The sequence below is a fragment of the Alnus glutinosa genome, chromosome 9, assembly GCF_958979055.1.
Source record: "Alnus glutinosa chromosome 9, dhAlnGlut1.1, whole genome shotgun sequence".
NCBI classification, from domain to species: Eukaryota; Viridiplantae; Streptophyta; class Magnoliopsida; order Fagales; family Betulaceae; genus Alnus; species Alnus glutinosa.
Window position 1 is genome coordinate 12,039,552 of NC_084894.1, and position 27,833 is coordinate 12,067,384.

Below are 27,833 nucleotides of genomic sequence, written 5' to 3' on the forward strand. Positions count from 1 at the left end.
CAGCCATCGTATAAAAAGGTTCCAAACCTCCTTCTCCGCCTTTTCAACAGTTTCGCACTTTGTTGGCTTCTGCAACTGTCAACTCTCTCTTGTCCCCCTCTCTCTCTCTCTCTCTCTCTCTCTCTCACCTAGCCTAGACACTGCCCGAAAAACCCTAATATCTCAACCAGTATACTCTCCCTCTAAAAAGCAAGCGAGAAATCAAAGATTCCATTTCAAAACCCTCCTTTGTGGCTAGCTCAAGATTCTGGGCCCAAATTCACTCCCCTTGCATCAGATATTTCAGCTCCATTAGCATATAGTTCGACCCCATTTCTTATCAGTCTAGGATAATCGCAGTGGCAGCAACTGTGCCTGCTTGTTCTGCCGGAGAGAGAGAGAGAGAGTGAGTGAGTGAGTGAGTGAGTGAAGTTTTGAAGGGGAAATTGGGGATTCTATTGACCTGTGGGATCGGGGGAGGGATGGTGATGGCGGATAATGAGGGTGCTGGGGACGATCACGGTAACAAGGAAGTGGGTGGGCCCAAGTCGCCTTGGAAGACTCCGGTGGCTGTCGATGCAGATGCTCCCGTAATGATTGGCGTGGAGGAGTGTTGGCCTGCTCTTTCTGATGCGCAGCGACCCAAGATTCCCGATGATGCCGCCCCCACTAAGCCGCCGATTGCTTCTCCTGCTCCTCCAGTTCTGCAGGTTTGCCGGATTCTCTTCTTTATATCTCTTAATTCTTATTTTTGGCTTGTTAGCTTATTCATTTATCATTTTTTTTATTACCAAAAATGTGCTTTAAGAAGGGGCCGTGTATACAGAGAATGGAATTGTTTCTGGATTTTCCTTTTGAATCAAATTATCACTGGTCTCTAAAGTTCAAGCTCTTGGAGTAGTGGAACATCTAACAGTTAATATCATCCGTACGGTGGACCAGATTATGCCATCTTAGATAAATACAAGTCACTGGCGTATTTAGGTTTTAGTTTTTGGATGAATATATATTTTTTTAATCTGGGGTGTTTGGATTTTCAGTCTTGGTAAACATAATACTAAGTTTATTTATTTATTATTATTTTTTTAATCTTTATAATCTAAGTGAAGAGTGGGCAATATTTGTAAACGGAGTTGGGATTACCCCTCTAGGTAGGTTTAGTCGATCAAACCAGCAGCTATGTTGCCATTTAAGACACCAAGTTCTTCTTCTTCTTCTTCTCTTTTTGACAAGTAATACTCCCCCTTTACCATTTCAAGTGTCTTGGCTTGAAATGGTACGGAGTTTAATGAAGATAAAGAGTAACGCTAGATCCATTTCACTCAAGCCGATGCGGCGTGTTTTAAGTGGCTTCATCAGTGTAAAATGGGTGTGAAGAATAGTATTACTCAGAGAAAAATGGATGTTACTTTTGCCAAAATGCCCAAATTTCATGACTTCTAATGGCTGCCCTGATTGGTTTTGCTTTTTTAAATTATTGAAGGGTAATATGGGCAGGTGCAAAATGTTTGGCTTCTTGGAAATGCATCCTCATTTTGGGATGTCCTAAAAATGAAAGCTAGACACTCAGAATGGGAGGCGGAGTAAGAGATTTTATAAGAAAGAGGAGAGACATGAGGAAGTACAAAAAGTTACAATATGGGAGTTAAAAAAAGCTATGAAATCTATAAAAGAAGAAATGGACGTAGTGCCAAAATAATAGGCGGCTCAATCATTGTGCCATTGTTCCTCTCTCTCTAAATTGTCCTCATATTTCAAAGAGGATCTGCATTCCAAATAAATCTACTTTTATCTCATACAAGCAAACCTTTCCAACAGAAGTACAAATCAACAACCTTCTTAGGCATCACATGTTGGACCCAAGATACATTGACAACAAAAGGACATAGCTCTGGACACAAAATAGTGGAGCAAAGGATGATATACCCACAATTGCATTTTCACATGCAACACCAATTTGCTCTTTTTTTTTTTATTTTGATAAGTAAGAAACTAATCTTATTAAAAAAACATAAGGCGCCCTTTAGTACACTGGGAGTATACAAGAAAACACCTAATTAGAAAGAGAAAAGCGAGCGAGAAAATCAGCGAAAGTAAAAGGCAAAGGGTGGACATAAGCCGTAGTCTAAAAGTACAAAGTAAGGTAGAACGAGGATAGAATCTCTTCCAAGGTACTTTCCAAATTTTTAAAGCTTCTATTGTTTTTTTCCCTCCATAAGCACCAAAAGAGGCAAATAGACGTCATTTTCCAAACCGCAACGCTTCTTAGCCTTCCAGAGGAACTCCAACCAGCAAGCAAGTCGACAACTTGTTTGGGCATAACCCAAGACATCCTGAAACGACTGAAGAGAGAACTCCACAAAGTAGAAACCACATCGCAGTGGAGAAGAAAATGATCCACGTACTCCCCAATTTTCTTACACATATAACACTTGTTTATCACGATAACATGCCGCTTCCTAAGGTTGTCTAGGGTAAGGATCTTGCCAAGAGCAGCAGACCACACAAAAAAGACAGCCCTTGAGGGAGCTTGAGTGCGCCAAACGCTTCTCCAGGGAAAGCGACTACTCCCAGTGCAAGCTAGGGAGTAAAAGGAGGACTTGACCTTGAACAAAACTTTTTTGGAGGAGACCCACCACAACTTGTCTTCGCTGCCTCTGCTCACTTTGACTGAGTGCAACACCTGTAAGAAAGAAACAAAGTCATCCACCTCCCAATCGTGAGCCTCTCTAATGAAGCTCACGTTCCACTGGTTGGAAACGCCCAAGACCTCCAAATTATTTGCATCAAAGGCGTCCTTTACACGGGCAATACCAAATAATGCTGGAAAAGCTACTTTAAGAGCCGTGTTCCCACACCACAAATTATGCCAAAAACTGATCTAGGAACCATCCCCCACAGCAAATCTAGTGAATATGGAGAAAGAATCCCAACCTTTTCTGACGTTCTTCCACTCCCCCACCTCAAAGGCACATGTCAGCTTGAGAGAGCACCACCCACCCTATAGGCTGCTGTATTTAGAATCCATCATGATTCTCCACCACGCATCTCTCTTAGACCCAAAAAACCAAAGCCATTTGCCTAGCAGGGCGCGATTGAACGCCCTCAAATTTCTAATCCCCAAGCCTCCCTCAGAGATCAGAGAGCAGACCTTATCCCAGCTAACCAAGTGATATTTAAATTCATCGCCTAACTAGGCTTGAGGTCCTTGACATAGGGAGCCTTGGGTCCTTAATCCAATAATATATGATTTAAACTTGAACCATTGACGAACCAAGCCACTTATCAACATAGACATATGAGCAAAAAAAATGGAATAATGCAGAGGATAATAGCCCAACCATATCACCTTAATTGCTCTGATATTCTCAACAAAGAATAAGGCAACAATGGGGGCTACTAGAGAGGGTGGGAATCCAATTCCATTACTCCCCCAAACCAAGAATATACCTGAAAGTATTACTGTAGATGGCCCAAGAAACTATTTCTCATTTTCTTTTTCTGGTCGGAGAAGAAAAGAGTTTCTGAATTTTCTATCAGACAGGCCACATAATATTCAACCACTCTTCACTTTAACTCTCATCCACCACCTTCCTCTCTCCTATCTCTAGTCATTTTTGATAGTTATTGAACCCTTAAAGACGAGAGAAATTATATGGCCTTTGACTTTAGATTTGTTGTCGTCATTGTTGTTGTTATGGGATTTAAGTTATTTATTGGGAATGGCTGTTGTGTGATCTTATGAGCAATCACTAGACAACATATCAAAAGTATGTTGTGATGGTATTAAAATTTCCTGCTCTGTTTTGGTTGGTCCTTGATTGGTCTGATATTTAAAATAAATGGAGACAGAAATAGCCTGAATTAATTTTTGTGTGTCTTATTTGCTTTTAATTTTTTTTGTTCTTTATACTTGCATGAAAACTTAAATGTTATATGCTACTGTAGCTTTGTTTGGATACATCCAGGGATCAGTTGGGCAGCAAAAATCACATGGGTCTGGAAATCCTAATCCTTCACATAAACACTCATCATTGCGCCATCAAAAATCAGGCTCTAAGCGCAATTCAAATGGTGCTCAACCTTTCCCTGTACCCCTACCTTTCCATCAACCATCAATCCCGCCCATTTTTCATGCCATGGTTCCTCCACCTCACATTGCAGTTCCTGGGTATGCTTATCCGCCTTGTCCAGGACCTTTCCCAAGCGTTGAAACTCATTTGGTAAAGTCTGGATGTGAGACACCCCCTCAAGCTCTTGTTCCACCGGGTCATGGTATTGAGGCTAGCAGAAATGTTCAGCCTCCACCACGAGCGGATCCTAATGCTTATGTTGTCAATTTTTCTAATAATAGAAGACCAAATATGCAAGAACCTGGTGGCCATTTCAATTATGCCTGGCATCATCAACGAGCATTTAATCCCAGAGACAACATTCCAGTGCAACAGGGTGTTGGACCAAGGGCTTTTAGAGGGCTCCCATTCTTTGGTCCAGCTCCAGGGTTCATGGTTGGTCCAGGTTTCCCAGGTAATTCTTTGATCCCATTGCAAGGAGCTTTTATTTATAAAAGTAAATTTTATCATATACTACCTACTTTGTCTTAGTGGGGCATCCTTTTCCTCTTACGTGATGCTGTTGCATTGGTTTTTGTACTGTGCTTAAACCATTTTTTTATCTCTAATAATCCCCCCTCCCCCCCCCAAAAAAAGAAGGCTGTCCAAAATAATTTGTGTGTTATATACAGGACCTGTATGCTATGTTCCTGTTGTACCTCCAGTCTCTATTAGGGGACCTCATCCTCCGCGCTTTATATATCCTAGTAATCCAGGGGCTGCTGTGGTGCCTCCAGACACACTAGCTTTGAGGGCTAACATAGTAAAACAAATCGACTATTATTTCAGGTAAGTCCTTCAGAAAGAGAGGATTGCTTCTTCATTTGTATTTCTACTTTGTGTTGGCAGTGAGAATTCATCCCTTACCCATCATAGAAGTTCGGTTATAACAGTGTCTGTGTTATGATAATCTGTTTTGTTTGTTGATTTCATTCCTTCTTGGGTGAAGATGAGGTATAAAGAAAAAGAAAAGGGGGAAATTAAGTGTTTTACATCTTGTTAACCTTGAAGCCTCTTATCCTCACCGATGCACAATCCTGATTAATATAGGCTGTAACTGGACATCCTGTGGAAATTGAATGGCTTTTGGTGTCTCTAGATTTCTGATGAATGTATAGATCTTCTGCTTAAAATGGGATCAATAGTGGTATAAGAGTCATCACCAAACTTGATGCTGTAGAATCTGATCTGGAAATTTTATTAACTCAATTCAACTAAACATAATACCTATTAAATTGGGGTTGATTATGGATAATCATCAATTAATTGGGTTCAGCTATAACTATTCTTTTCTGGAAATTTTGTTAGCTGACAACCTAATTTTTTTTTTTTCACATTTTTGTAATGACCATTGCCATTTCTTGGATAGCCCCTTTTTATATATATCTCAATTTGTACTTTTGGATGCTTTAAATGTAACAGTAGTTCAATGGACAGCCAAAATATCCCCAAGGATTTCTTTGTAAATTTAGTTTCTAAAGAAAATAGTGGGTCTGTTTTTATGGTATGGAGTTATGTATTGGGTTTTTTGTCTGTTGCCTATATAACTTTTTCTTTTTACAGTGATGAAAATCTGCAGAATGACCATTACCTAATCTCCCTGATGGATGACCAAGGATGGGTTCCAATATCAATTGTTGCCGACTTTAAAAGGGTATGTTTCCTGTGTACTAATTATCTAGAATGTTATATATCGGCAGGTGCTTTACTGCGGATGCAGGTCTGTGCCAGTTTATTCCCAATTACCACAGTGCAAAGTTAGCATGTTAGATCTGCTAAAGACACATTCCCTATGTCACATGAAATGATGGCAAAACTCACTTTTGTTTTATATATTAAGCAGGTTAAAAAGATGAGCACGCATATACCATTTATCCTTGATGCACTGCTGACTTCTAGTACTGTAGAAGTTCAGGTTAGATTTTCTCTCTTTTTGCTCTGAAATATTTTTTTCTGCATGTATGCTGGAAGGATTGGTTTTTTTTTGGGGGGGGGGGGGGGGGGGGGGGGGTGGGGGGTGTGTGTTAAAACTTAAGAATTTGATTTTTAGTAACAGATTTAATGGAATTTTTTTTTTTTTTTTAAAAAAAAAACTTTAAATGTAAGTTTTTTGGTTAGTCAAGAGTATGCCCACACTGATTTTTACAAGATCTTCCACTCTTAGTCTCTGAAGCCGGCTTGAAAGAATATTTTTTTAAGGGCTAAACCTTCCTAAGATTTAGATTTTTTTTTTTGCTAATTTTATCCTTTCATCTAAATTTGAAATTACTGTTGAATTTCAATCTTAAGAGCATTCCTAATGGATTATGTATTTCTCACTTTTAGCTAAAATAGCTAAGCAAAATCATAAAAAAAGCCATTCCATCCCCTTATCTATTAAAAATGCAAAATAGATTTGTCTTGGATTTATGAATAGTGTACCTTTACATGTGGAGGTACATTATTCACAAATGCATCTTCTTTTTTTTTTCCTTCATGGTTGCTTGTGATTATAATTATTTAGTTGTTATTTTTTACTTCACAAAAAAAAAAAAAAAATCGTATTGGCATTTACAGCTTTTTCCAATTTCATTGATGATAAATCGAACTTGGTCACTACAGTATAAACAGTTCAAGGATTGCAATTCTTTCTATAGCAGGGTGCAGAACAGTAGTGAACTTTAAAGACAATTAGAAAAATGACTGTTGAAAAATTATTGCGTTAGAAAAATGACCGTTTTAACGAAACGGCTATTGTAAAATATGACAGTTAGAAAAATGTCCATATGCAAAAAAAAAAAAAAAACATTTGACAAAAAGGCCAATCAAAAAAATATGATCATTAAGAATAGATAATCGGATGTGTGGTGCCTTTTAAAATCCATTAATTAAAATAGATAAAGTAGGTTTTGGTTAGCTATTTTGCATATAAAAATGCATAAGCCATTGGGAGTCTTAGAAGCTAACACCATTTGATTTGAGTTTCATGTTCCAATTCTGATTTATACTAATTTTTTTATCATGTCTTGAGGGAATGCATGGGGAAGGATCACAAATTGTTTTGAAGTTAAAAAAGGGGTATTTACAAATGCTAGCATAGTGATAGTAGTTTATTAAATAAAACCTAGTAGGGTAGATTCTGCTAACTCTTCAAAGATAGGAAAAATTACTTTCTGATTTGGATAAGGTCATATTCCTTTCAAAATATTGTTGTACGGAATTTTTCAAAAAGTGCATGTTATGTTGCCCATCCATTCTCCTTGCTTTGGTTAAATTTTATGAGTATCAAATAGTGGTGGATGGTCATTCAATTGGGAAAACTGTTTTAGGGGATAACCTGTAAGTATTAACAAGCATTGAACCGGGGCATTAGTTTAGATGAGTCAATGATATGAATTGGTCCCACCTCCACACGATGGGATAGTGTATGGTGCTGTTTAAAAAATTTTGGGGTATCAACTTCACACTTTTGGAGCTAATTCATATGAACAAAGTGTTCAAGGACTCCAAAAGTTGTATTTTGACAAGTAAGCAGGTTTCTTCTAGTGATTTGCTGCTTTGCTCCAGTGGCCTTGGCTTATCGTTGGTGCCATTTCTATAGGGTGACAAGATAAGGAAACGTGATGATTGGTTGAAGTGGATTTCATCTTCTGAAGAGAATTCATTATCATCCCAAGCTCAGACTCCGCAGGGCCAACCTGTAGAGAGGGCAATTGATTCCTTTGCGAATGGTGATGCCAATGAGAATAATGTAGGTAACATCTCCAAAAAAAATGTTGAATTTCCATCTCATGATGGAAGTTTGGTGGAGCACTCATGGTCAAACGGAGATACTCCAGTAGTACTACATATTAGTAACATAGAAGACGACAACGGTGGTGGAGCACAAGCGTTAGGCTGTGAAAATCTCAAGTGCCCAGATCTTGGCACCAGTTCTGGTTCTCTATGTCCAGATCACTCGCAAGGAATTGAGCGTTTGAAATTTGATGATCAACGGACTGAAAGCAGGGGAGTGTCATCAGATATGGCTGAACAGAATGTTGATGACCTGTCTAATGATTTTGCAAACACATTTATGCTGGATGAAGAGATAGAGCTTGAAAAGAAAACAATAAAGAAGGATGATCTCTTTTTTCCTAGAAGGTATTACATTCTTTTGTTTTTGCTTGATCTTCTTCAGCTAGAAGGTACTGAAGGGCTTTTGTGTTTGCTTGATGATCTTTATTCTATATTCATATTTTTCCGTGACAAATTATCTTTTGTTCATATTAAAATCATCTGTAGTGTCACTTTGTTACTTCAAAATTTTATTGTGAGAACTTTTCTAGACAGTTTGGGGTTTATGTTTTTCTGCCTTTTGATACTATGGATTACATCTATTTAATTGAAAGCATGCAAAGCCATGTGGGTATTCCTCAATTTTGCTGCCACATTAACGATACAGATGATTGTAGTAATTTAAAAAAAATGAAGTGAGTATGAATTTTAGTTCTTTTGTTATGTGGTATGTTTGACTGAAAGAAAATAGTTCTTGATGGAAGTTATATTATGGTAACTTTTTGCTGGGTTCTGTGAAATCTTAATGGAACGATCATGTCTATTGTGGACTGAGGTTTCATTGCATATGGAGTTGACATAGGGCTTTGGTTCAAAAGCTATAATTAGTTCTGTTATTTTCTGTGTTTTTAGTTAGGAATAGTTATTTAAAAAGGAAACTTCACTTACTCTTATGATGTTCTGGCACTTTTGCAATCATACCCTCAAAGTTTAAAAAGTTGCAATGTCGGGTTTTCATGTTTAAAAATTTTGCAATGTCACCCTTTTGTTAGGATTTTTTGTTAAATCCTAATGAAGGATGTCCAAAAAATTCTTCAAATACCCCTGTTATTTATTTATTTATTTTTTTAAAAAATAGAACACATTCAGGTGACCCACGACCATGGAGTTTTTTTTTTTTTTAAATTATTTTTTATTTATAATTTTTAATTAATCGTAGTTTTGTATTTTTATTAGTCTGACAGGGGTATAAGGGATATTTAACCTATTTACTATCTAATTTGACCCTAAACCCTAACAGTAGGGGTGATATTGCAAACTTTTTAAACATGCAAACCCAACATTGCAACTTTTTAAACTTTAAAGTTTTGATTGTAAAAGTTCTGAAACATTAGGGGGTAAGTAAAGTTTCCCCTTATTTAAATAATTTGATAGATTCAGATTGTTAATACAATTAGACTCTTTTGTTTGTTTGTTTGTTTTTTTTTTTTTTAAGGGAAAATTCACTTAATCCTCCTGAATTTTCATCGCTTTTGTAATCTCCCCGAAAGTTAAAAAATTCTTAATTTAGTGTATTAAACTTTGCAAAATTTTGCAATATCACCCCTCCGTTAGGATTTTCTGTTAAATCCTAACAGAGGGGTGAAATTCCAAAATACCCATGTTTTTTCCCCATTTTTTTTTTCTCCTGTTACTAGGCTTTTTGGACCAATGATTTTCTGCGGATGATTTAATTACTTATGTGGGGGGAAGTGTCAGAAACTTTATTTTATGTATTGTGCTGTTCATTTGTTGATGACTTCTTTTGGAGTTATTTTTCCATGAATTTATCCCTGCATGCATTTAGATGTCTCAGTTAATTTACATTTGGGACCACTTTGGGCATTTGGATATGAGGACTCAACACAATTTCAGTCCTGTTTTGATATGCAAATCCAAATGCTTCCCATTTGTGTTCTTCATTGGTTTGGAGTGCATCTATTCGTTGTTAAACTTTAGGAAAATTCACGTGGAAAAGTTTTGTTCTCCTGGATGGTAATATAGACAACAGTAGGAACTTTTTTCCTGACATCTACTTATCATGAATGCTATCTACAATTGACTCTCTTTTATCTCCGACTTAATTCTTAGTGGTAAGGCTAAGACAAAGTTTAGAACTGCAGGTATCATAATATTTGCCAAATAGAGAAAGAAGACTTCCCAAATAAAGAAAAGAGGGTTTTTTTTTTTGGGGGGGGGGGGGGGACTTTCTGTTGACAATGGACAATTGACTATACAACCGACTTGATACTTAATCTGAATATTGCTTGTTTTGGACACAGGGTAAAATTAAACAAGTGGATGCTACGAGGTTAATTTACATGGTTCAGGGAAGGAAAAGGTTAATTTTGACTTTGGGGATTCATTGCAAGTATTGCCCACTTGGGCTCCGGTGGTATAGCTAAAAATGAGAACTCATTAACTAAAATACAGCTTCTTGTTGTCTCCCAAGGAAGAATGTAGTCTGTTACTGTTGTTGGCTGACTGGGTTTTTCTTGTTGTTCCTTCTAAAATTGGGAAAAGTAAGTCAAACAATGGAAGCACCAAGGTTTATTGCATTGTCTCAGGAGGGAGTGGTTAACTGGAAATTTGAATTTTCACCAAAATGATGCCTTCTTTGAATCTGGTGATGTAGGTAATCGTGAGAACTTGCCTGTTATAAGAAACAGTTCTTGACATAGAAGTCAATGCCCATAAAACTTTTATCATATCTTATGTCTTGAACATCATGTCAAGGTCTGATACTGAAATTGTTGAATAAAGGAAGAGGGGTTTAGGAAACATAGGAGACAGGGAAGGAGGGTGGGAGAGGAACAGTGAAAATCACATCCACTGTCAGTGTTTAATGGGCCATTTATGTGTTAGTATATTTTCAAATTTGACTTACATTTTTATTTTGCCTGGCAATTTGCATGTGGCACACTTTCAAGTGATTCTGAAATGTTGCCATGTTCTTGTGGAGATATTTGGCAAAGATGATGTCAGTAGTACACCATCAAGAGAAGATTATGTTGGTTTATTCAGCAAGATTACATGATCGAACTGGTTTAATATTATTTTATTGACTTAGATTAATATCTTGAATGTTATATACTTAAAGAGAAATGATTCAACACCACCTAAACATACAACTTTTCACCACCTTGCCTATATGGCAAGGTGGTCCCTCACCTTAATTTATTTTTAAAAAATAAAAAAAACTCAAAAAGTAGTAGGGGACCACCTTGCCACATAAGCAAGGTGGTAAAAAGTTGTATGTTTAGGTGGTGATAAATCATTACTCATACTTAAAAATGTCAATGTTTTGAGCTATGTGCTTGTGGAGCTGTATTTGCAAAAGTTTTAATCAAACTCTCATGTTATATCAAGAGAAAAAGTATGCTGGTTTGTACTTTAGGACAAGAACAAAATGTAAAACTATTTATACATGTATGTTATTGTTTCAATCTCCCCACCCCTCCCCCTCAAAAGGAGTTGCTGTAAGCAATGCTGCAAACTTCATAATGCTGTGTTGTCATATCCGTGCTTGATATTTGTTTAATTTTTAACTTCAACCCTGCTATACACTGGAAGCACTGTATGATTTGTTTGCCAATTGGGTTTGTAGTCAGTCTTCTCTGTGCAGATCTATGTTACATGGTACTAGTTTTGCCTCTTACTAAACCTGGCTAGGTACCATTGTGGTGGAATCTATGCTCTGGTCATGTTTCTTTCTCTATCATTTCGATTATTTCTATGTTGTTCATTGGCAAAACAACATTTCCTGGAAGTCAAAATTTTTTTCCTTGATATTTTTTCAACAATTCGTGTTTGGTATCCACGTATGATTAATATGGCTTGTTTTAGCTTTTATGGTCTCTTAGTTCTTACAATATTTTCTTAGTCTACCTATTTTATAGTATCCGCAGAAGAATGTTTTGTAATGTATATTTTTAATCAGAAATGTTTGCCTTCTCAAAGTGGTGTTTAAGCGTTTCCTTGCATCATATGATTCATGTAATTTGGTATGGGTATATGCATTCTGAGAATAAATTTATTGCCTAATTCTGTTCTTGTTTTCTTCCAATTGTATTTTCTTTTTCTCAATCATGTAATTACTGAATGCACTTTGATGACTGCGTACTGTACTCTTGTTAATGTGCTGTACTAAGTATGTGGTTGCTAACTGTATACTGTATATCTTAATGACTTTATTGACCAAAGGATTGATGAAGAAGATGATGAGATGGTTGTCAATGATCAGGATGTTCAGAGACTTGTAATTGTCACCCAGGTATGACCGTTGAGTAATAGATTATTGTCTTGGTGATATCCTAGTGAAAGTCAGGTACTTCATTGTTGTTCTTAAAGAGCGGATTATTGTTTTGTCCTCTTTTGATTTTCCTCTACTTTCATAATTATTCCAGAAGAATTACATTTAAACTTAATTTTAATCTATATAGCGTTCACAATCCCCGTTAACCATAAAAAAATTGTAGGGAATGAAGGGATTCAGAATTAGTGGGCTAGGGTTAGGATTGGTGAGCATATGTTTGTGATGGTGGAAGCAAAGCTTTGTAGGTTGATTGGGTTTTGAAAAGATTTGAGTTGCCAAAGGTTAAACTACTACCTCTTAGGCCCTTGACTGATTCTACCATAATGATAGACAACAGCTCCCCTTCCCTCTCCTCCAGAACACAGCTTACAAGTTACATTATATTGCACTCTAGTTACATAAAGTGTGTGTAATTTATCAATTCTTTTCCATTTGTATCTGTTCTGCTTGTTGCAAATTCCTATTTTAATGTACAATGAATCTACATGAGAGTCCAACTCAAGCATTAATACAAAAGTATGCCAATTTTTATTCTATTGTATGTATTCATGAAATTGTGATCGATACTCCTTTCTTTTCAGTGATTTTTTTTTTTTTTTAGATTCATAAAATGAAAGAAATGATTTAGATTCTTAAAAGAGAATAAAATAAATGAGAAAAAACTAAATTGTTTTGATAGTTTAGAGTTCGCTGGAAATTGAGATAATCATTGCAAGAAATTCTGGGCAGCAGATATTCTAATGGTTTTGGGGCTGTCTGGATATGGTTTTGGTTTGAAAGATTTAAGAGTTTTGAAATTAAGGCTTTGTGAGAAGGTAAAGAAAAGAGGGGAATGGTTGGTGTAGTCTTGGAGAGGATTAAAGAAGAAGAAAGAAGAAGCCTTCAATGCCAAGGCATGCAAATATCAAATCTTACTTAAATAACAAGAAATCACCTTAATGTTCATAGAAATCTCATTGAACGCCCTCCATTGAGCTTAATTAGTAAATTAATTCTTTTTGATAAGTAAACAGAATATCATTAAAAGCGCAAAGGGCCTTCGCGGGGGTATACGGTCCTAACCTTGACTCTTTTAGAAGATTGCTCTGGGACGAGCTGGCTGGCCTTGCTTCTTGGTGGGAGATGCCTTGGTGTATTGGGGGCGATTTCAATGTCATTCGTTTTCCTGCTGAAAGGTCTAGGGAAGGCCGCCTTAACGCTGCTATGATGGAGTTCTCAGACTTTATTTTCGAGCAGGGCCTCATGGACTTTCCTCTCGCTGGAGGGACATTCACGTGGTCCAATAATCAGGAGAACCCCTCCTGGTCTCGCATTGACAGATTTCTTGTCTCTCCAGATTGGGAGGTCAAGTTTCCAGGGTCTATTCAGAAAAGGCTTCCTAGATTGTGTTCTGATCATTTCCCTATCCTCCTGGATTGTGGTGGCATTCAATGGGGTTCCAGACCGTTCAAGTTTGAGAATATGTGGTTGAAGGCTGAAGGGTTTGTGGATAGGGTTCGGCTTTGGTGGGAGTCTTATCGCTTCCAGGGTTCTCCTAGCTTCATCTTTACTCAAAAGCTTAAGGCCTTAAAGGTTGATCTCAAAAGATGGAATGAACAGGAGTTTGGCAATGTGGAGTTTCGCAAAAAATCGCACATGGAAGAGTTATGTACTCTTGATAGGTTGGAGGAACAACAAGGTCTATCTTCTGAAGAAAAGGAGAGGAAATGTGCGGTCATAAGAGACCTGGAGAACTCTATCTTGCAGGAAGAGATTAGTTGGAGACAGAAGTCAAGGGTTCTGTGGCTGAAAGAGGGTGATAGATGCACTAAATTCTTTCACCGAATTGCTAACTCGAACAGGAGGTCTAATTCCATAGAGTCGCTCTCCATCAATGGCTCTGTTTCTTCCGACCAGCAGGTTATCAGAGAACATGTGGCTCAATTCTATGAGTCTCTCTTTACAGAACCTTTCCCATGGAGACCTAGAATGGATAATATTGCTTTCGACACCTTGGATGCAGCTGAGGCCTCATCTTTAGTACTTCCTTTCGAGGAGATGGAGGTCTTAGAGGTGGTGAAAAGCATGAATCGAGACAAGGCACCTGGTCCATATGGGTTTTCTCTTGCGTTTTTCCAAGACTGCTGGGATGTGATCAAGACAGATCTTATGAGGGTTTCCTGGGATTTTCACTCTCAAAGCAAGTTTGTCAAAAGTGTTAACGCCACTTTTATTGCCTTAATTCCGAAGAAGTCTGGGGCTGTGGATCTAAAGGACTTTCGTCCTATCAGTCTTGTTAGTGGTGTGTACAAGATCATTGCAAAAGTCCTTGCAAATAGACTTAAAAAGGTGGTGGAGAAGATTATATCATCCCCTCAAAATGCTTTTGTGAAAGGTAGGCAAATTCTTGATTCAGTTCTTATTGCCAATGAGTGCTTGGATAGTCGAATCAAATCCGGCGAACCAGGGTTACTTTGTAAGTTGGATGTTGAGAAGGCCTACGACCACGTTAATTGGGATTTCTTACTGTATATGTTGAGAAGATGTGGCTTTGGGGAGAGATGGTGCTCCTGGATAGCGCACTGTATTTCTACGGTGCGATTCTCTGTGCTGGTGAATGGCTCCCCAACCGGTTTTTTCAGTAGCTCTCGTGGCCTTAGACAGGGTGACCCACTGTCACCACTATTGTTCGTCATTGTGATGGAGGCTCTTAGTAAGTTCTTCTTCGCTACTGTTCAAAAGGGCTACCTTTCAGGGTTCTCTGTGGGTTATGGCAACAGCGAAGCTATTAACATTTCTCACCTATTGTTCGCAAACGATACTTTAGTCTTTTGTGGGGCTAATTCTGATCATCTTCATTATCTTCGTATGCTTCTTATTTCTTTTGAAGCTGTGTCAGGATTGAGGATTAATCTGGCCAAATCTGTTATGGTTCCTGTGGGTGAGGTGGATAATATGGACGGTCTGGCTAACATATTGGGCTGTGGAGTGTCCTCTCTTCCTATAAAGTATCTTGGTCTTCCGTTGGGAGCTCCTTTCAAGGCTAAGTCTTGTTGGGATGAAGTTGTAGGGAAGATTGAGAGGCAGTTGGCTAGCTGGAAGCGGTTGTATTTGTCGAAGGGGGGTAGGGTTACCCTTATAAAGAGTACTCTCTCCAACCTTCCTACATATTTTCTCTCTCTATTCCCTCCAGTGTTGCTAGTCGCATTGAGAAGCTGCATCGTAACTTTTTGTGGGGTGGCATAGGCGACGAATTCAAATACCACTTGGTCAGTTGGTCCAAGGTTTGTCATCCTATTTCTGAAGGTGGTTTGGGCATACGAAACTTGAGAATTTTCAACAAGGCGCTGTTAGGGAAGTGGTTGTGGCGTTATGCTTATGAGAGAGAAGCTCTGTGGAAATCCGTGGTGGATGCGAAGTATGGCTCTACTAGGGCTGGTTGGTGTTCCTTAGATCCCCTTGGGTCTCACGGTGTGGGGAGTTGGAAGAACATTAGGAAGGGGTGGAGCTTGTTTTGTAGATATACCAGACTTATCTTGGGCAATGGGTCGAGGATTCGTTTTTGGGATGATGTTTGGTGTGGAGAGAAGTCCCTCAAGGAAGCCTTTCCAGTTCTATATGATATAGCTTGTGTCAAGGATTCTTTGGTAGAAGACCATTTGGTAGTGGTAAGTGGTTCCTATCAGTGGGATGTTAGATTTTTCCGTGATGTTCACGATTGGGAGGTGGACGTTATGGCTTCCTTTTTCTCCTTACTGTATTCATCCAAGGTGGCTCAAGATGGGGGGGACCGGCTTTGGTGGACCCTCTCTCGCAAAGGGTCTTTTGATGTTAGATCATTCTATAAGGCTCTTGCCTGCAAAGAAGCTTCTTTTTTCCCCTGGAAAAGTATTTGGCGGACCAAGGCCCCATTGAAAGTGGCCTTCTTCGCTTGGACGGCAGCGTTAGGGAAAATCCTCACCTTGGACAATCTCAGAAAGAAGCGTGTCATTGTGATTGATAGATGCTGCATGTGTAAAATGACCGGGGAGACTGTGGATCATCTTCTCCTTCATTGCGAGGTTGCACGCGCTCTTTGGTACGTCATCCTTAGCCGGTTCGGTCTGTATTGGGTGATGCCTTCCCGGGTGATAGACTTATTTGCATGTTGGTGGTCGGGGGGACGGTCCAGTAGTGCGGTCGTGTGGAAGATGGCTCCTTGTTGTCTTATGTGGTGCTTGTGGACAGAACGCAACGATAGACAGTTTGAGGACAAAGAAAGAACCATAGAGGAGCTCATTTCCTTTTTTCTTCATTCTTTGTACTCCTGGACGGCTGCGTATTTAGCACCTCTAGAGATTAGTTATAACGATTTCCTTGTATTGCTTTCTTCTTCTTCTTCTTCTTAATTGTCTCTCTTGTATACCCCCTGTATACTTGATTGCGCTTTGCGTTTTTCTAATAAAATTCTCTTCTTACTTATCAAAAAAAAAAATTAAAAGCGCAAAGGCGCAACTCAAGTACAAATGAAATATACATCTAGTTAGAAAGAGAAAACAAGTCAAGAAAATCATGAAAACTAAGCATATTAAAATCTAGAGTAGCTATCCAATGATTTAAGAGTTTTGAAAAAGAAAGACTTAAGTTTCGCCACCATTCTCTCACTGTCTTCAAAACTTTTATCATTTATTTCCCTTTAAAGACACCACAAAAGGTAGGATGACACCATTTTCCAAACAAATGCACTCTGAGGACTGCCTCCCAACCATCTCCAACATGTTTTCTTTACTACTCTCTTAGGCATAACCCGAGCTATCCCAACCCGACTGAAAATAGCACTCATGGCATTGACGATTTCACAATGAAGAAGATGATCCACAGCCTTTCCACTCCACTCCTCTTACACATACAACACTAGTCAACCACAATAACATACTGTTTCCTAAGGTTATTTATGATAAGAATCTTCCCTAGGGTGGTTGTCCAATCAAAAAACGATGTTTGGCTCTATTTGGGCTTCTTCTTGTGGGCAGTTTATTGTGGGCTGTTTTGTTTGTTCCTGTGTATACTTCGGGTTTGAGGGTCTTAGGGTTGAGGGTTTATTTGGGTCTTTTTGGGTTTCTTCTTGTGGGTAGCTTTTTGTGGGCAGTTTTGTTTGTTCCTGTATATACTTCCAGTGTACATAGAGGGGACGTTTTATAAAACATATTACTTATAAAAAAGAAAACGATGTTCTCAAGGGGACCTTATTCCACCAGATACTCTTCCAAGGGAAGAGGGTGCTATCATGAGTTACAAGGGTGTTATAGAATGATTTGACGTCAATGTGCTAGAGAGGTGCCATTCACCAAAACAAAAAAGCGCATTGAAGAAATGCAATGTGTTATCCAATTCCGCCATTTCTCGCCAAAGTCACATCTCCTCAACAAGTATAATAAGAACTCCAACATGATCGTAGGTGTAACACCCCGATCTCATATGGGGAAGATGGAGAGTAGCCCACATAGAGTGGGTGGTTTATAAAGATAGTTCATGAGTGCTGAGTCCCACATTACCTAGTTACTAGATGAAATTCTGCTTTATAAGGGATTCTAGGAAAGCGCAAAATTGACTAGTCCTTTTAGGGTGGTAGTGTAGATGTGGCCAATACTTTTTCCTGGGTCTTTACATAACACTCCATTCCCATATTGGCCCACATAGTGAGCATGTGGTTTATAAGAGATGTTTATGAGTGTTAAGTCCCACGTTGCTTAGTTACTAGTTGAAACTGGGCTTTATAAGAGAATTTTTTTTTGAACAAGATAGCATGTGCTACCATATATTGCTGAAAGCGCCCAAAGGTGAATACAAGGATAGAAGTACAAGACCCCCCTAAACCTTAAGTCAGAAAACAAGTCTGACTTGAAGCAGTTGCCTAAATACAATACACAAATATTACAAGGACACCAATTAAAGCCACTCTTTATAGTTAAGCCCATATTAAACAAGATAAGAGGGCTGGTCTAGTCTACCACAAAAACCAAATAAGCCCATGAAACATTTGTGCATTACAAGTAGACACACTGTGATCCACAGTAGACATATAGGAATATACAAAGCAGAAAAATCCACAGCCACCAGTTCCGGGAAAGCCGTCGCCGGAGTCGGCGTGTGTAGAGCACGCGCCTACACTGGGATCCCTCCTTGTAGCAGACAACCTTTCGCAGTCCAAATCATCTCCACCTGAGACTGGAAAAGTGGTACGTGACCCTCACACGCAGGACTAGGGAGGAAGCTCCCCGGCGCGTGCTGGCCACGTACTAAACAGGGGAGAAACGCACGGCCATGGCTTGAGACTACCGGACCGAAGGAGGCGCGTGACCACCACAGGGAGGCGCGTGTCGCATAAATCCGTGCCAAAACGCATAGATCTAGCACCAAATAAAAAATCACACTGTTAAAGCACAGCCAGAAACGCCTCGCCGGAGACACTCCACGAGCAACCAAAAACCCACAAAACCAGTAGCCTGAAATTCCTGCTGAAAAAGAAAAAAAAAAGAGAAAAACAAGGAAAAAAAAACACAAAAGCTCCATAGCTTGAAGCTAGAAGAACCATAGCCTCCACCGGATCAAACCGGGAGGAACAAAACCTCCATAGCCTTAAGGGCTGGGAGTGAAAGCTAAACCCCCTTGGAAGCAATCCAGGAAGGGAATAAAAACAACCATCCTAGCCTTGAAAAAGGCTAGGGGGAGACCAACCACCGGGAGGGGGAGGCGTGAAGCCTCCCCCCCCCCCCCCCCCCCCGGCAACCAAACACCACGAAGGGGCTCTCTCTCTAAGAAGGCTCTCGAGAGTTTATAGAAAAGCTCCAAATTAATTATTATTTTGGGGTGATAGCGCAGATGTAGCTAGTGCTTTTTTTTGGGTCGTTACAGTAGGCCTTCTCAATATCCAATTTGCAAAGAACTCCTGGCTCACCAGATCTAATCCTACTATCCAAGCATTCATTTTCTATAAGGATAGAATCTAGATTTTCCTACCTTCGACAATAGCATACTAGCACTTTGAAATGATCTTCTCTACAACCCTTTTCAATCTAGTGGATATGATTTTGGCAATTATCTTGTAGACTCCTGTCACAAGGCTAATTGGTCGAATATCTTTGACGGCAACAGCTCCGGGTTCCTTTGGAATGAGAGCATTGAAGCTTTTTTCAAACTTGCTACTAGCATGGAACTCGTGAAACACCCTTATAGCATCTTTAATCACATCCCAACAAGTTTGGAAGAAAGCCATAGTAAAACTATCTTGGCCTGGCGCTTTATCCTTGTTCATACACTTCACCAGCTCTAGAACCTCACTTTCCTCTAACGAACGCTCTAACCAAATGGATAACTCCTCATCAATGGAATCAAAAGCGAGGCCATCCAGCTTGGGCTGCCAACTAGATTGTTCTGAAAACAATATAAAATGTACAATGTGGTCCCTAATCATAGATTGATTCGAAGTAATTGCACCATTAACCAATATCGACTCAATGGAGTTATTTCTCCTATTCGAATTAGCCACTTGATGAAAAAACTTCGTACATTTGTCCCCTCTCAACCAAAGCGCCCTTGATTTTTGCCTCCAACTTACTTCCTCTAGTGTAGTAGCCCTCTCCAAATCACCATTGATTTTTTCTTTCCTCAATTCTTCTTCCTCACATAAAGCTCTTTCTTCTTCCAAACCATCCAGAACATGTAATTCATCCAAGAGATGTTTTATTTGGTTCTCCACATTACTAAACACTTGCTCGTGCTAGGATCTTAAATCAGCTCTTAATGCTTTAAGTTTGCTAGCCAAGGAGAAGCTTGGGGAGCCTTGAGAATGATAAGGTGTCCACCATAGATGCACTCTGTCCACAAATCCCTTCGGCCTTTAATCACATATTTTTGAACTTTGAATATTGTCTGCCACCCTGAATGCCTCCACCATCAAAAAGAATAGGAAAGTGGTCAGAGCAAAGTCTAGGCAACCTCTTCTAGAACATGTCAGGAAACTAGCCAATCCATAGAAATCACAAACCTGTCAATTCTAGACCAATAGGGCTGCTCCCGATTATTTGACTAGGTTAAATTTCCTCCTACAAGAGGAATATCCATAGGGCCCTGGTAAAAAATAAAGTCTAAGAAGTCTGTCATAGCGGGGCAAAGGCGGGCATCGCCCAATCTTTCACTAGGAAACCGAGTGACATTAAAGTCTCCCCCAACGCACCAAGGTAGGTTCCACCAATTAATCAAACCAACCTACTGACAGTTTTCCCCTTGTAGTTGTGAACACTGCCCCTCACCACCTCCGAATTGCAAAGACTAGAGGTAGGAGAGAAGCCTGGTAGGGGAACCCACTTCCCTCCTTTAGCAACCAAAGCGCAATCTGAATTAAGGGGAGCAGGGACGAATCCCAAAAAGTCCATGTTAGAAGCAGGGGCCTTTTCTACCCCAACAGAAGCAGCCTTGGCCTTCAAATCATCTCTAATCAAACAAAGAGTGTCATTTGTCATACCTTTGCTTGTGCCATCTTGCCGGAACACGCACTACCTCGCCCCTGACCTGCTATTATCCCCACAAACAACCAAATCGGGAGGTCCAGAGGTGATAGAGTCCCAGCACAGACCAATAGGGCTGCTCCCGATTATTTGACTGCGTTAAATTTTCCTCCTACAAGAGGAATATCCATAAGGCCCTGGTCAAAAATAAAGTCTAAGAACTCTGTCATAGCGGGGCAAAGGCGGGCATCACCCAATCTTTCACTAGGAAACCGAGTGACATTAAAGTCTCCCCCAACGCACCAAGGTAGGTTCCACCAATTAATCAAACCAACCGACTGACACAGTTTTCCCCTTGTAGTTGTAAACACTGCCCCTCACCACCTCCGAATTGCAAAGAGTAGAGGTAGGAGAGAAGCCTGGCAGGGGAGCCCACTTCCCTCCTTTAGCAACCAAAGCGCACTCTGAATTAAGGGGAGCAGGGACGAATCCCAAAAAGTCAATGTTAGAAGCAGGGGCCTTTTCTACCCCAACAGAAGCAGCCTTGGCCTTCAAATCATCTCTAATCAAACAAAGAGTGTCATTTGTCATACCTTTGCTTGTGCCATCTTGCCGGAACACGCACTACCTCGCCCCTGACCTGCTATTATCCCCACAAACAACCCAAACAAATCGGGAGGTCTAGAGGTGATAGAGTCCAGCCTAGACCAATAGGGCTGCTCCTGATTATTTGACTGCATTAAATTTCCTCCTACAAGGGGAATATCCATAAGGCCCTGGTCAAAAATAAAGTCTAAGAACTCTGTCATAGCTGGGCAAAGACGGGTATCACCCATTCTTTCACTAGGAAACCGAGTGACATTAAAGTCTCCCCCAACGCACCAAGGTAGGTTCCACCAATTAATCAAACCAACCGACTGACACAGTTTTCCCCTTGTAGTTGTAAACACTGCCCCTCACCACCTCCGAATTGCAAAGACTAGAGGTAGGAGAGAAGCCTGGCAGGGGAACCCACTTCCCTCCTTTAGCAACCAAAGCGCACTCTGAATTAAGGGGAGCAGGGACGAATCCCAAAAAGTCAATGTTAGAAGCAGGGGCCTTTTCTACCCCAACAGAAGCAGCCTTGGCCTTCAAATCATCTCTAATCAAACGAAGAGTGTCATTCGTCATACCTTTGCTTGTGCCATCTTGCCGGAACACGCACTACCTCGCCTCTGACCTGCTATTATCCCCACAAACAACCAAATCGGGAGGTCCAGAGGTGATAGAGTCCAGCGCAGACCAATAGGGCTGCTCCCAATTATTTGACCGCGTTGAATTCCTCTTACAAGTGGAATATCTATAAGGCCCTGGTCAAAAATAAAGTCTAAGAACTCTGTCATAGCGGGGCAAAGGCGGGCATCACCCATCTTTCACTAGGAAACCGAGTGACATTAAAGTCTCCCCCAACGCACCAAGGTAGGTTCCACCAATTAATCAAACCAACCGACTGACACAGTTTTCCCATTGTAGTTGTAAACACTGCCCCTCACTACCTCCGAATTGCAAAGACTAGAGATAGGAGAGAAGCCTGGCAGGGGAACCCACTTCCCTCCTTTAGCAACCAAAGCACACTCTGAATTAAGGGGAGCAGGGACGAATACCAAAAAGTCCATGTTAGAAGCATGGCCTTTTCTACCCCAACAGAAGCAGCCTTGGCCTTCAAATCATCTCTAATCAAACAAAGGGTGTCATTCGTCATACCTCATGTGCCATCTTGCCGGAACACACACTACCTCGCCCCTGACCTGCTATTATCCCCACAAACAACCAAATTGGGAGGTCCAGAGGTGATAGAATCCAGCGCAGACTTGTCACTGGCGTAGTCTGGGTGAGATGATCTCCTTTGTCCATAAACAAATGGATGGAGGGTGAGGTCTGGGTTCAATCTTGTCTGGGGTGAGTTGTATATACATATGAAGATAAAAAAAGAAACTAGATACTGCTGTGTTGCCTGTTGCAAGATTTACTTTGAACATCCTCTGCTTTCGGTTAGATGTAGCAGCAACAACTCTTTCATTCCCCTGTTTCCTATTTGAATGGCTTGAAATTACTAGCAGCTTCTTTACTGCTAATCTTTAGGATTCTTTGTCTTTTCAAGGATCTCAGAAGTTGGTCTGTCCTTTACCACATGTCATAAGGCATTATTTTCTCCTTTAAATAATCAGGGGAAAGAGCTTTGTCATGTAATTTTTCTATCTGCTCTGAATTGTAACAGGTTGCGATTTCTATTTACTCTTTTCTCAACTTTTCTTATTTTGTTTTTGTGTATTAAGGTGCTATTGCCTCTCTTTTTCTCTCTTCTGTGCGTCTCTGTGCAAGTGTGTCTACGGTCACCTTTGCTCGTGTTTGTATATGTGTGATGAGGATTTGTACTATTGGACCTTTCATTATTGGCATTTAATTGACTTGGGATCCTTTATCTGCTCTGCAGAATAGCAGGATAGGTCAAGAGAATAAAGGCGGTGGTAAAGAATCCATATCCATTTCCAATGAGCATGCTTCTGCAATAAATGATGGCCTTTACTTCTATGAGCAGGTTTAGGTGCCTGTTATTCTTCATCACTAGCTGAGTTTTCTTAATCTCCGTGACTAAACTGTTTAAACATGTTCATTATTTGACAGGAACTGAAAACTAAGCGATCTAATCGTAGAAAAAATAATTATAATTTTGAGAATAGAGATGGAAACTCAAATTCTTCAAGCAGTGCTTCAGGAGTCTCCAATTCAAAGAGTGGTGATAATTTTGTTGGAAGCACTGTCCTTGAAGAGTCTGGAAATGCTAATTCACGAAGGAAGCAGAATAAAGGCTTTCCCAAGCAGCAGTCATCCCATAAACAACGATTTTTCTCCAGCAGCTTCAGAAGCCTTGGAACTTGCCGTAACTCTATGGGAATCATATCTGAAAGTCCACCAAGTAATTCAGTTGGATTTTTCTTTGGTTCTACACCTCCTGAACATCATGGGTCAGTTCAGAGTGACTGTTGCCTTTGTTTATCTTATGATGGATTTGGTTAGCTTAAGTCCTTTATGGCTATATTTTAGTATTACTTTTCTTGATTTTGAGAGCTCCAAAATAGTTATTGGTTTCAAAAGCAAGATGTTGCTCTGCTAATTACTTGATGTCTAAGTTGTTCAACTAGTTCTGTTGGTTCTCACCAAGCTAATACAAATCTGAATCTCCATTTTACAGCCCTAGGCCTTCTAAGTTGAGCAGTTCACCACATGGGATTCTATCTGGCAGTAGTCCACCAGTGGGTTCTATGCCAAAATCATTTCCATCATTTCAGCATCCAAGTCATCAGCTTTTAGAAGAAAATGGTTTTAAACAGCAGAAGTAAGAGATGGTGATTGTATGAATTTTTATATTTGTGTGTGCACGTGTGTGAGCTTTTATTAGAAAAGGTCTCTCATATGGCTGCTCTTCTTGTTAGGTACCTGAAGTTCCATAAACGGAGCCTGAGTGAGAGAAAGAAGTTGGGAATTGGTTGCAGTGAGGTTGGCTTCATCTCTTGAGCTTCTTAAAACTAAGATATTACATTAATGAGTGAATATATAAATAGACATTTCTTAATTTTGTCTATATTTTAAAGGCCTTGTCTTAAAATTCATTGCAATAATAACTTCTTCTTCTTCTTCTTCTTCTTCATCTTCTTCTTTTTTATTTTAATCCCCCTTTAGGCCTGTCCCAAAAAAAGCAAAAAAAGAAAAAGAAGATAATGCCCATTTTTATGCAGTTGTTCGTCTCTTTGAAACACAAAAATATAGGTAATGATTTGCGATGCGGATAATAATTGAGAAAATTTAGAGTTTTTAGAATATAGTGATCCATTCTTTCCTCTTTCCTTCCACTTTGGTGATCTTTTCTTTTATTAGCTTTTCTATTTACTTGATGTCGGTTTATGTGCGCATACTAGTCCTTATGCTTGATTAGTTGTTCACATCCAATCTTTCATTATTTGTTTATTAAGTTTTTAAATTGATAACTTTGTTTATTCTTAATATATATGCACTTTTTTCTTTACATGCAGGAAATGAATACACTGTACAGGTTTTGGTCATTTTTTCTTAGAGACATGTTTTCCCCTTCTATGTATAATGAGTTTCGGAAACTTGCACTGGAAGATGCAGTTGCCAATTATAACTATGGAATAGAGTGCCTTTTCAGGTTCTATAGGTACAATAATCTATGTTTCTTCTTGTTAATAAGCATGTTCTAAATTTGCATTCTCTTGAATTATCAGAAGCCGAATCTTCAAATGTTAGAAACCACCTTCAAAGTTTCCAGGTTTGGTTTGGCGCATAACCTTTCCTTCCAGGAATCACTTTTGCCCAACCTACTAAGATACTAATACTTGTTTGTTATCATTCATCCTTACATATATATTTTTTTCAATAATTCTTTCTTATTTCAGCTATGGTCTGGAGAAGGAGTTCAGAGAGGACCTGTATAAGGACTTTGAACAGCTCACCCTTGACTTCTACAATAAAGGCAATCTTTACGGCCTAGAAAAATATTGGTAACTAATTTGCACTTGTTTCCTTTATTTGGATGCATTTAGTATGGATGCTCCAAACTCTGAGCAGAGCATGCTTATTTGATTGTTTAATATGAAGATTTTTTTTTTTTTTTTGGCTTCATATGGTGAAGAGAATCAAATAATAATGATATCAGTGATAATATATAGAAAGAAAGTTCTTTGGGTAAAATGTATAAAGATAAAACTCTATGTAAACAAAATCTGACCCTGAAGTAAATAAATTTTTAATGAATTTTTTTTATAATAATCAAATAATAATGATATCAGTGATAATATATAGAAAGAAAGTTCTTTGGGTAAAATGTCTGAAGATAAAACTCTGTATGTAAATAAAATCTGACCCTGAAGTAAATAAATTTTTAATGATTTTTTTTTTGTATAATATTTCACTGATCTTTGTATCCGTTGAACAATCTTTCAAATTGGAAGCTTAAGCCAACGCTATGTTACAGCTTCATGATTATCCAATTCCTAAGACTTAGATAGTTGAAATTTTTAATGGGACTAAGCAAGCTAGTAATTCTCTAGGTCAGCCTGGACATATCATGCTATGGGTAACCCAAAGGCGAATGGATTTTCAAGGTCATGTGAATCAGGTTGATGAAGTGAAAGGCTCTTCATTGGGTTTTAGCTGTGTCTTGGAGAAAAAAGCTGAGAAAGTAATGGGCACTCAATTGAGTTTGTTGCGCTAGCATTGTAGGAGAAAAAATCCTTTAGTTTTGGCAAGTGTGGGAAAAAGAACCTGCTGAAGTTGATGTCAGGTCTTTGACTTTTCCTAGGCAGCCAAGCCATCATCAATTAGGAACGTTGCAAAAAGTGTTTATAGGTGAGTGAATTAGTTTCTTTGAATAGGAACTTAGCTATATATCTTACAGAAAAGCTGGCAAAATAATGGGGGACTTAAATGATTGAATTATGCTAGCAGTGTTGGAGAAAGGACCTGCCATAGCTGTGGCTTTTCTGGTTCTATTCACTACATAGGAATGATAGCAAAAAGTAGTAATTGCGTCAGCCGGTTCTTTAAAAACTTTACGTTATTGAATGTAAGAGGCTTTGCTGCTTTTGAAGACTACCGTGAAGAGAAGTTAACCTTCATAATATGGCGATGCAAAAAATGTGGTGTAGAATCAAATGGTGTTTTTCCGTTGTAGGTGTGGTGCCAATGTAGATAATAGACCACAAAAGATCAAAAGGAAATTCTAGATTCCTGCAATAATAACTATTCACTATAAACACAAGTAATGATTGATGATTGCACAAGGACTAGATGCTGTGCAGGCTAGGAAATTCGAAGTTAGCAGAAGCACAATTCATGGTAGGAAAATTTCCTTTTAGTACAAACATTTCCCGAAACTCTTCATGTATTCATACTTAACAAATGCAACTAGGTTAATAGCAGATGATGTGGTAGAGAGCAGGAGGGAGCATGAGATGAGGAATTAGAAAGGGAACAAATGAAATCCTGAGGTGTTTACTTGGGAATCCAGGAAATAGACCAGTCTTTGTGCTGACATATGTTCCTTTGAAGGAAACGAAAATTTAAAGCTTCAAGATGAGCTTAAAAAATGTGGATTTACATGGCATTTTTTTAGGGTTTTAATCTGCTGTATGAGGATGTGTTACCTAGTAATTAAATTAGAGGATGGATGAGGGTCAAATTAAATTTGGTGCATTTCACAAATTCTTCAACAGACCCTGGCTGGAAGAACTTGCACTAGGGCATAAGCGAATATGTTTAAAATAACAAATATTTTGGGAAGTATGATGTAGTTGAAGTCAAGCTTCATTGTTTATGTACACTTCAGTTTTGAGAAGGAAGCTTCCTGCGATTAGATGGGTTTTCATATAGGTACATTTAGTGTTCAGTATCACCAGCATTTAGTTAGTATGCTGAACACAGAAGCAGAGACAGGTACTGCCGGAAATCACAGATTTGTAATATTTTCTTCAGTTCAATAAATGAGAATGTAATAATTAAACATATTAGCACGTGCACGTAGTTGCTTCTGGCCTCTACTCAGAAGAAGCTGTTGTTGTATTCAAATTTTTGAGTGTTTGTTCATGTTTGTGGCAGGGCATTCCACCATTACCGCGGGGCAAAAGAGCACTTAAAGAAACATCCAGAGTTGGATTGGTTACTCAGGGAAGAATACTGTAGCTTGGAGGACTTTCGCGCTAAAGAGAAGACGAATGCCGTGAAAGAAGACCGTCATTAGTCAGCCCTTGCACAAATGCTTATATATTAGCTGCATTAAAATGTTGACATCCCTACTCGGGAGGAGAATTCTCACTTCACAAGGAAGTTGGAGTTGGCGGTCTATTTTTGGGCTGGACGTAAGATGGGTTCCGTGTATTGTATGTTAGTTGGACTAGGGCTGCTGTCTGCAGAGTTTTCTTTTGTTTTAAGGTTTTTCTGGCTCCCGGGTATGCCTGCATTTTTGGGGTTGTCTGCAAGCTTGGAGAGGTGCCTGTGCCTGTGCTTTTTGTACATAAAACTGCAAAACGAACCCAAAAAAAAAATAAAAAAAAAATAGTTTAGACCTTGTGAAAATTTGAAGAATAAGAGATTGAAGAATTTAGTTTTTAA

The 27,833-nt window shown here is 39.2% G+C and overlaps 1 protein-coding gene across 1 annotated transcript; it reads left to right on the forward strand.

Moving 5' to 3' along the window:
• Positions 1–27,833, forward strand: LOC133878387 (la-related protein 1A). The gene is made up of 14 exons (XM_062316939.1): positions 1–689; positions 3,948–4,506; positions 4,724–4,880; positions 5,655–5,745; positions 5,935–6,006; positions 7,672–8,213; positions 12,090–12,159; positions 23,140–23,244; positions 23,331–23,671; positions 23,899–24,042; positions 24,140–24,203; positions 24,737–24,882; positions 25,121–25,225; positions 27,321–27,833. Exons 1-14 carry the CDS (start codon positions 462–464, stop codon positions 27,460–27,462), a joined length of 2,766 nt encoding a protein of 921 aa, XP_062172923.1. The 5' UTR covers positions 1–461; the 3' UTR covers positions 27,463–27,833.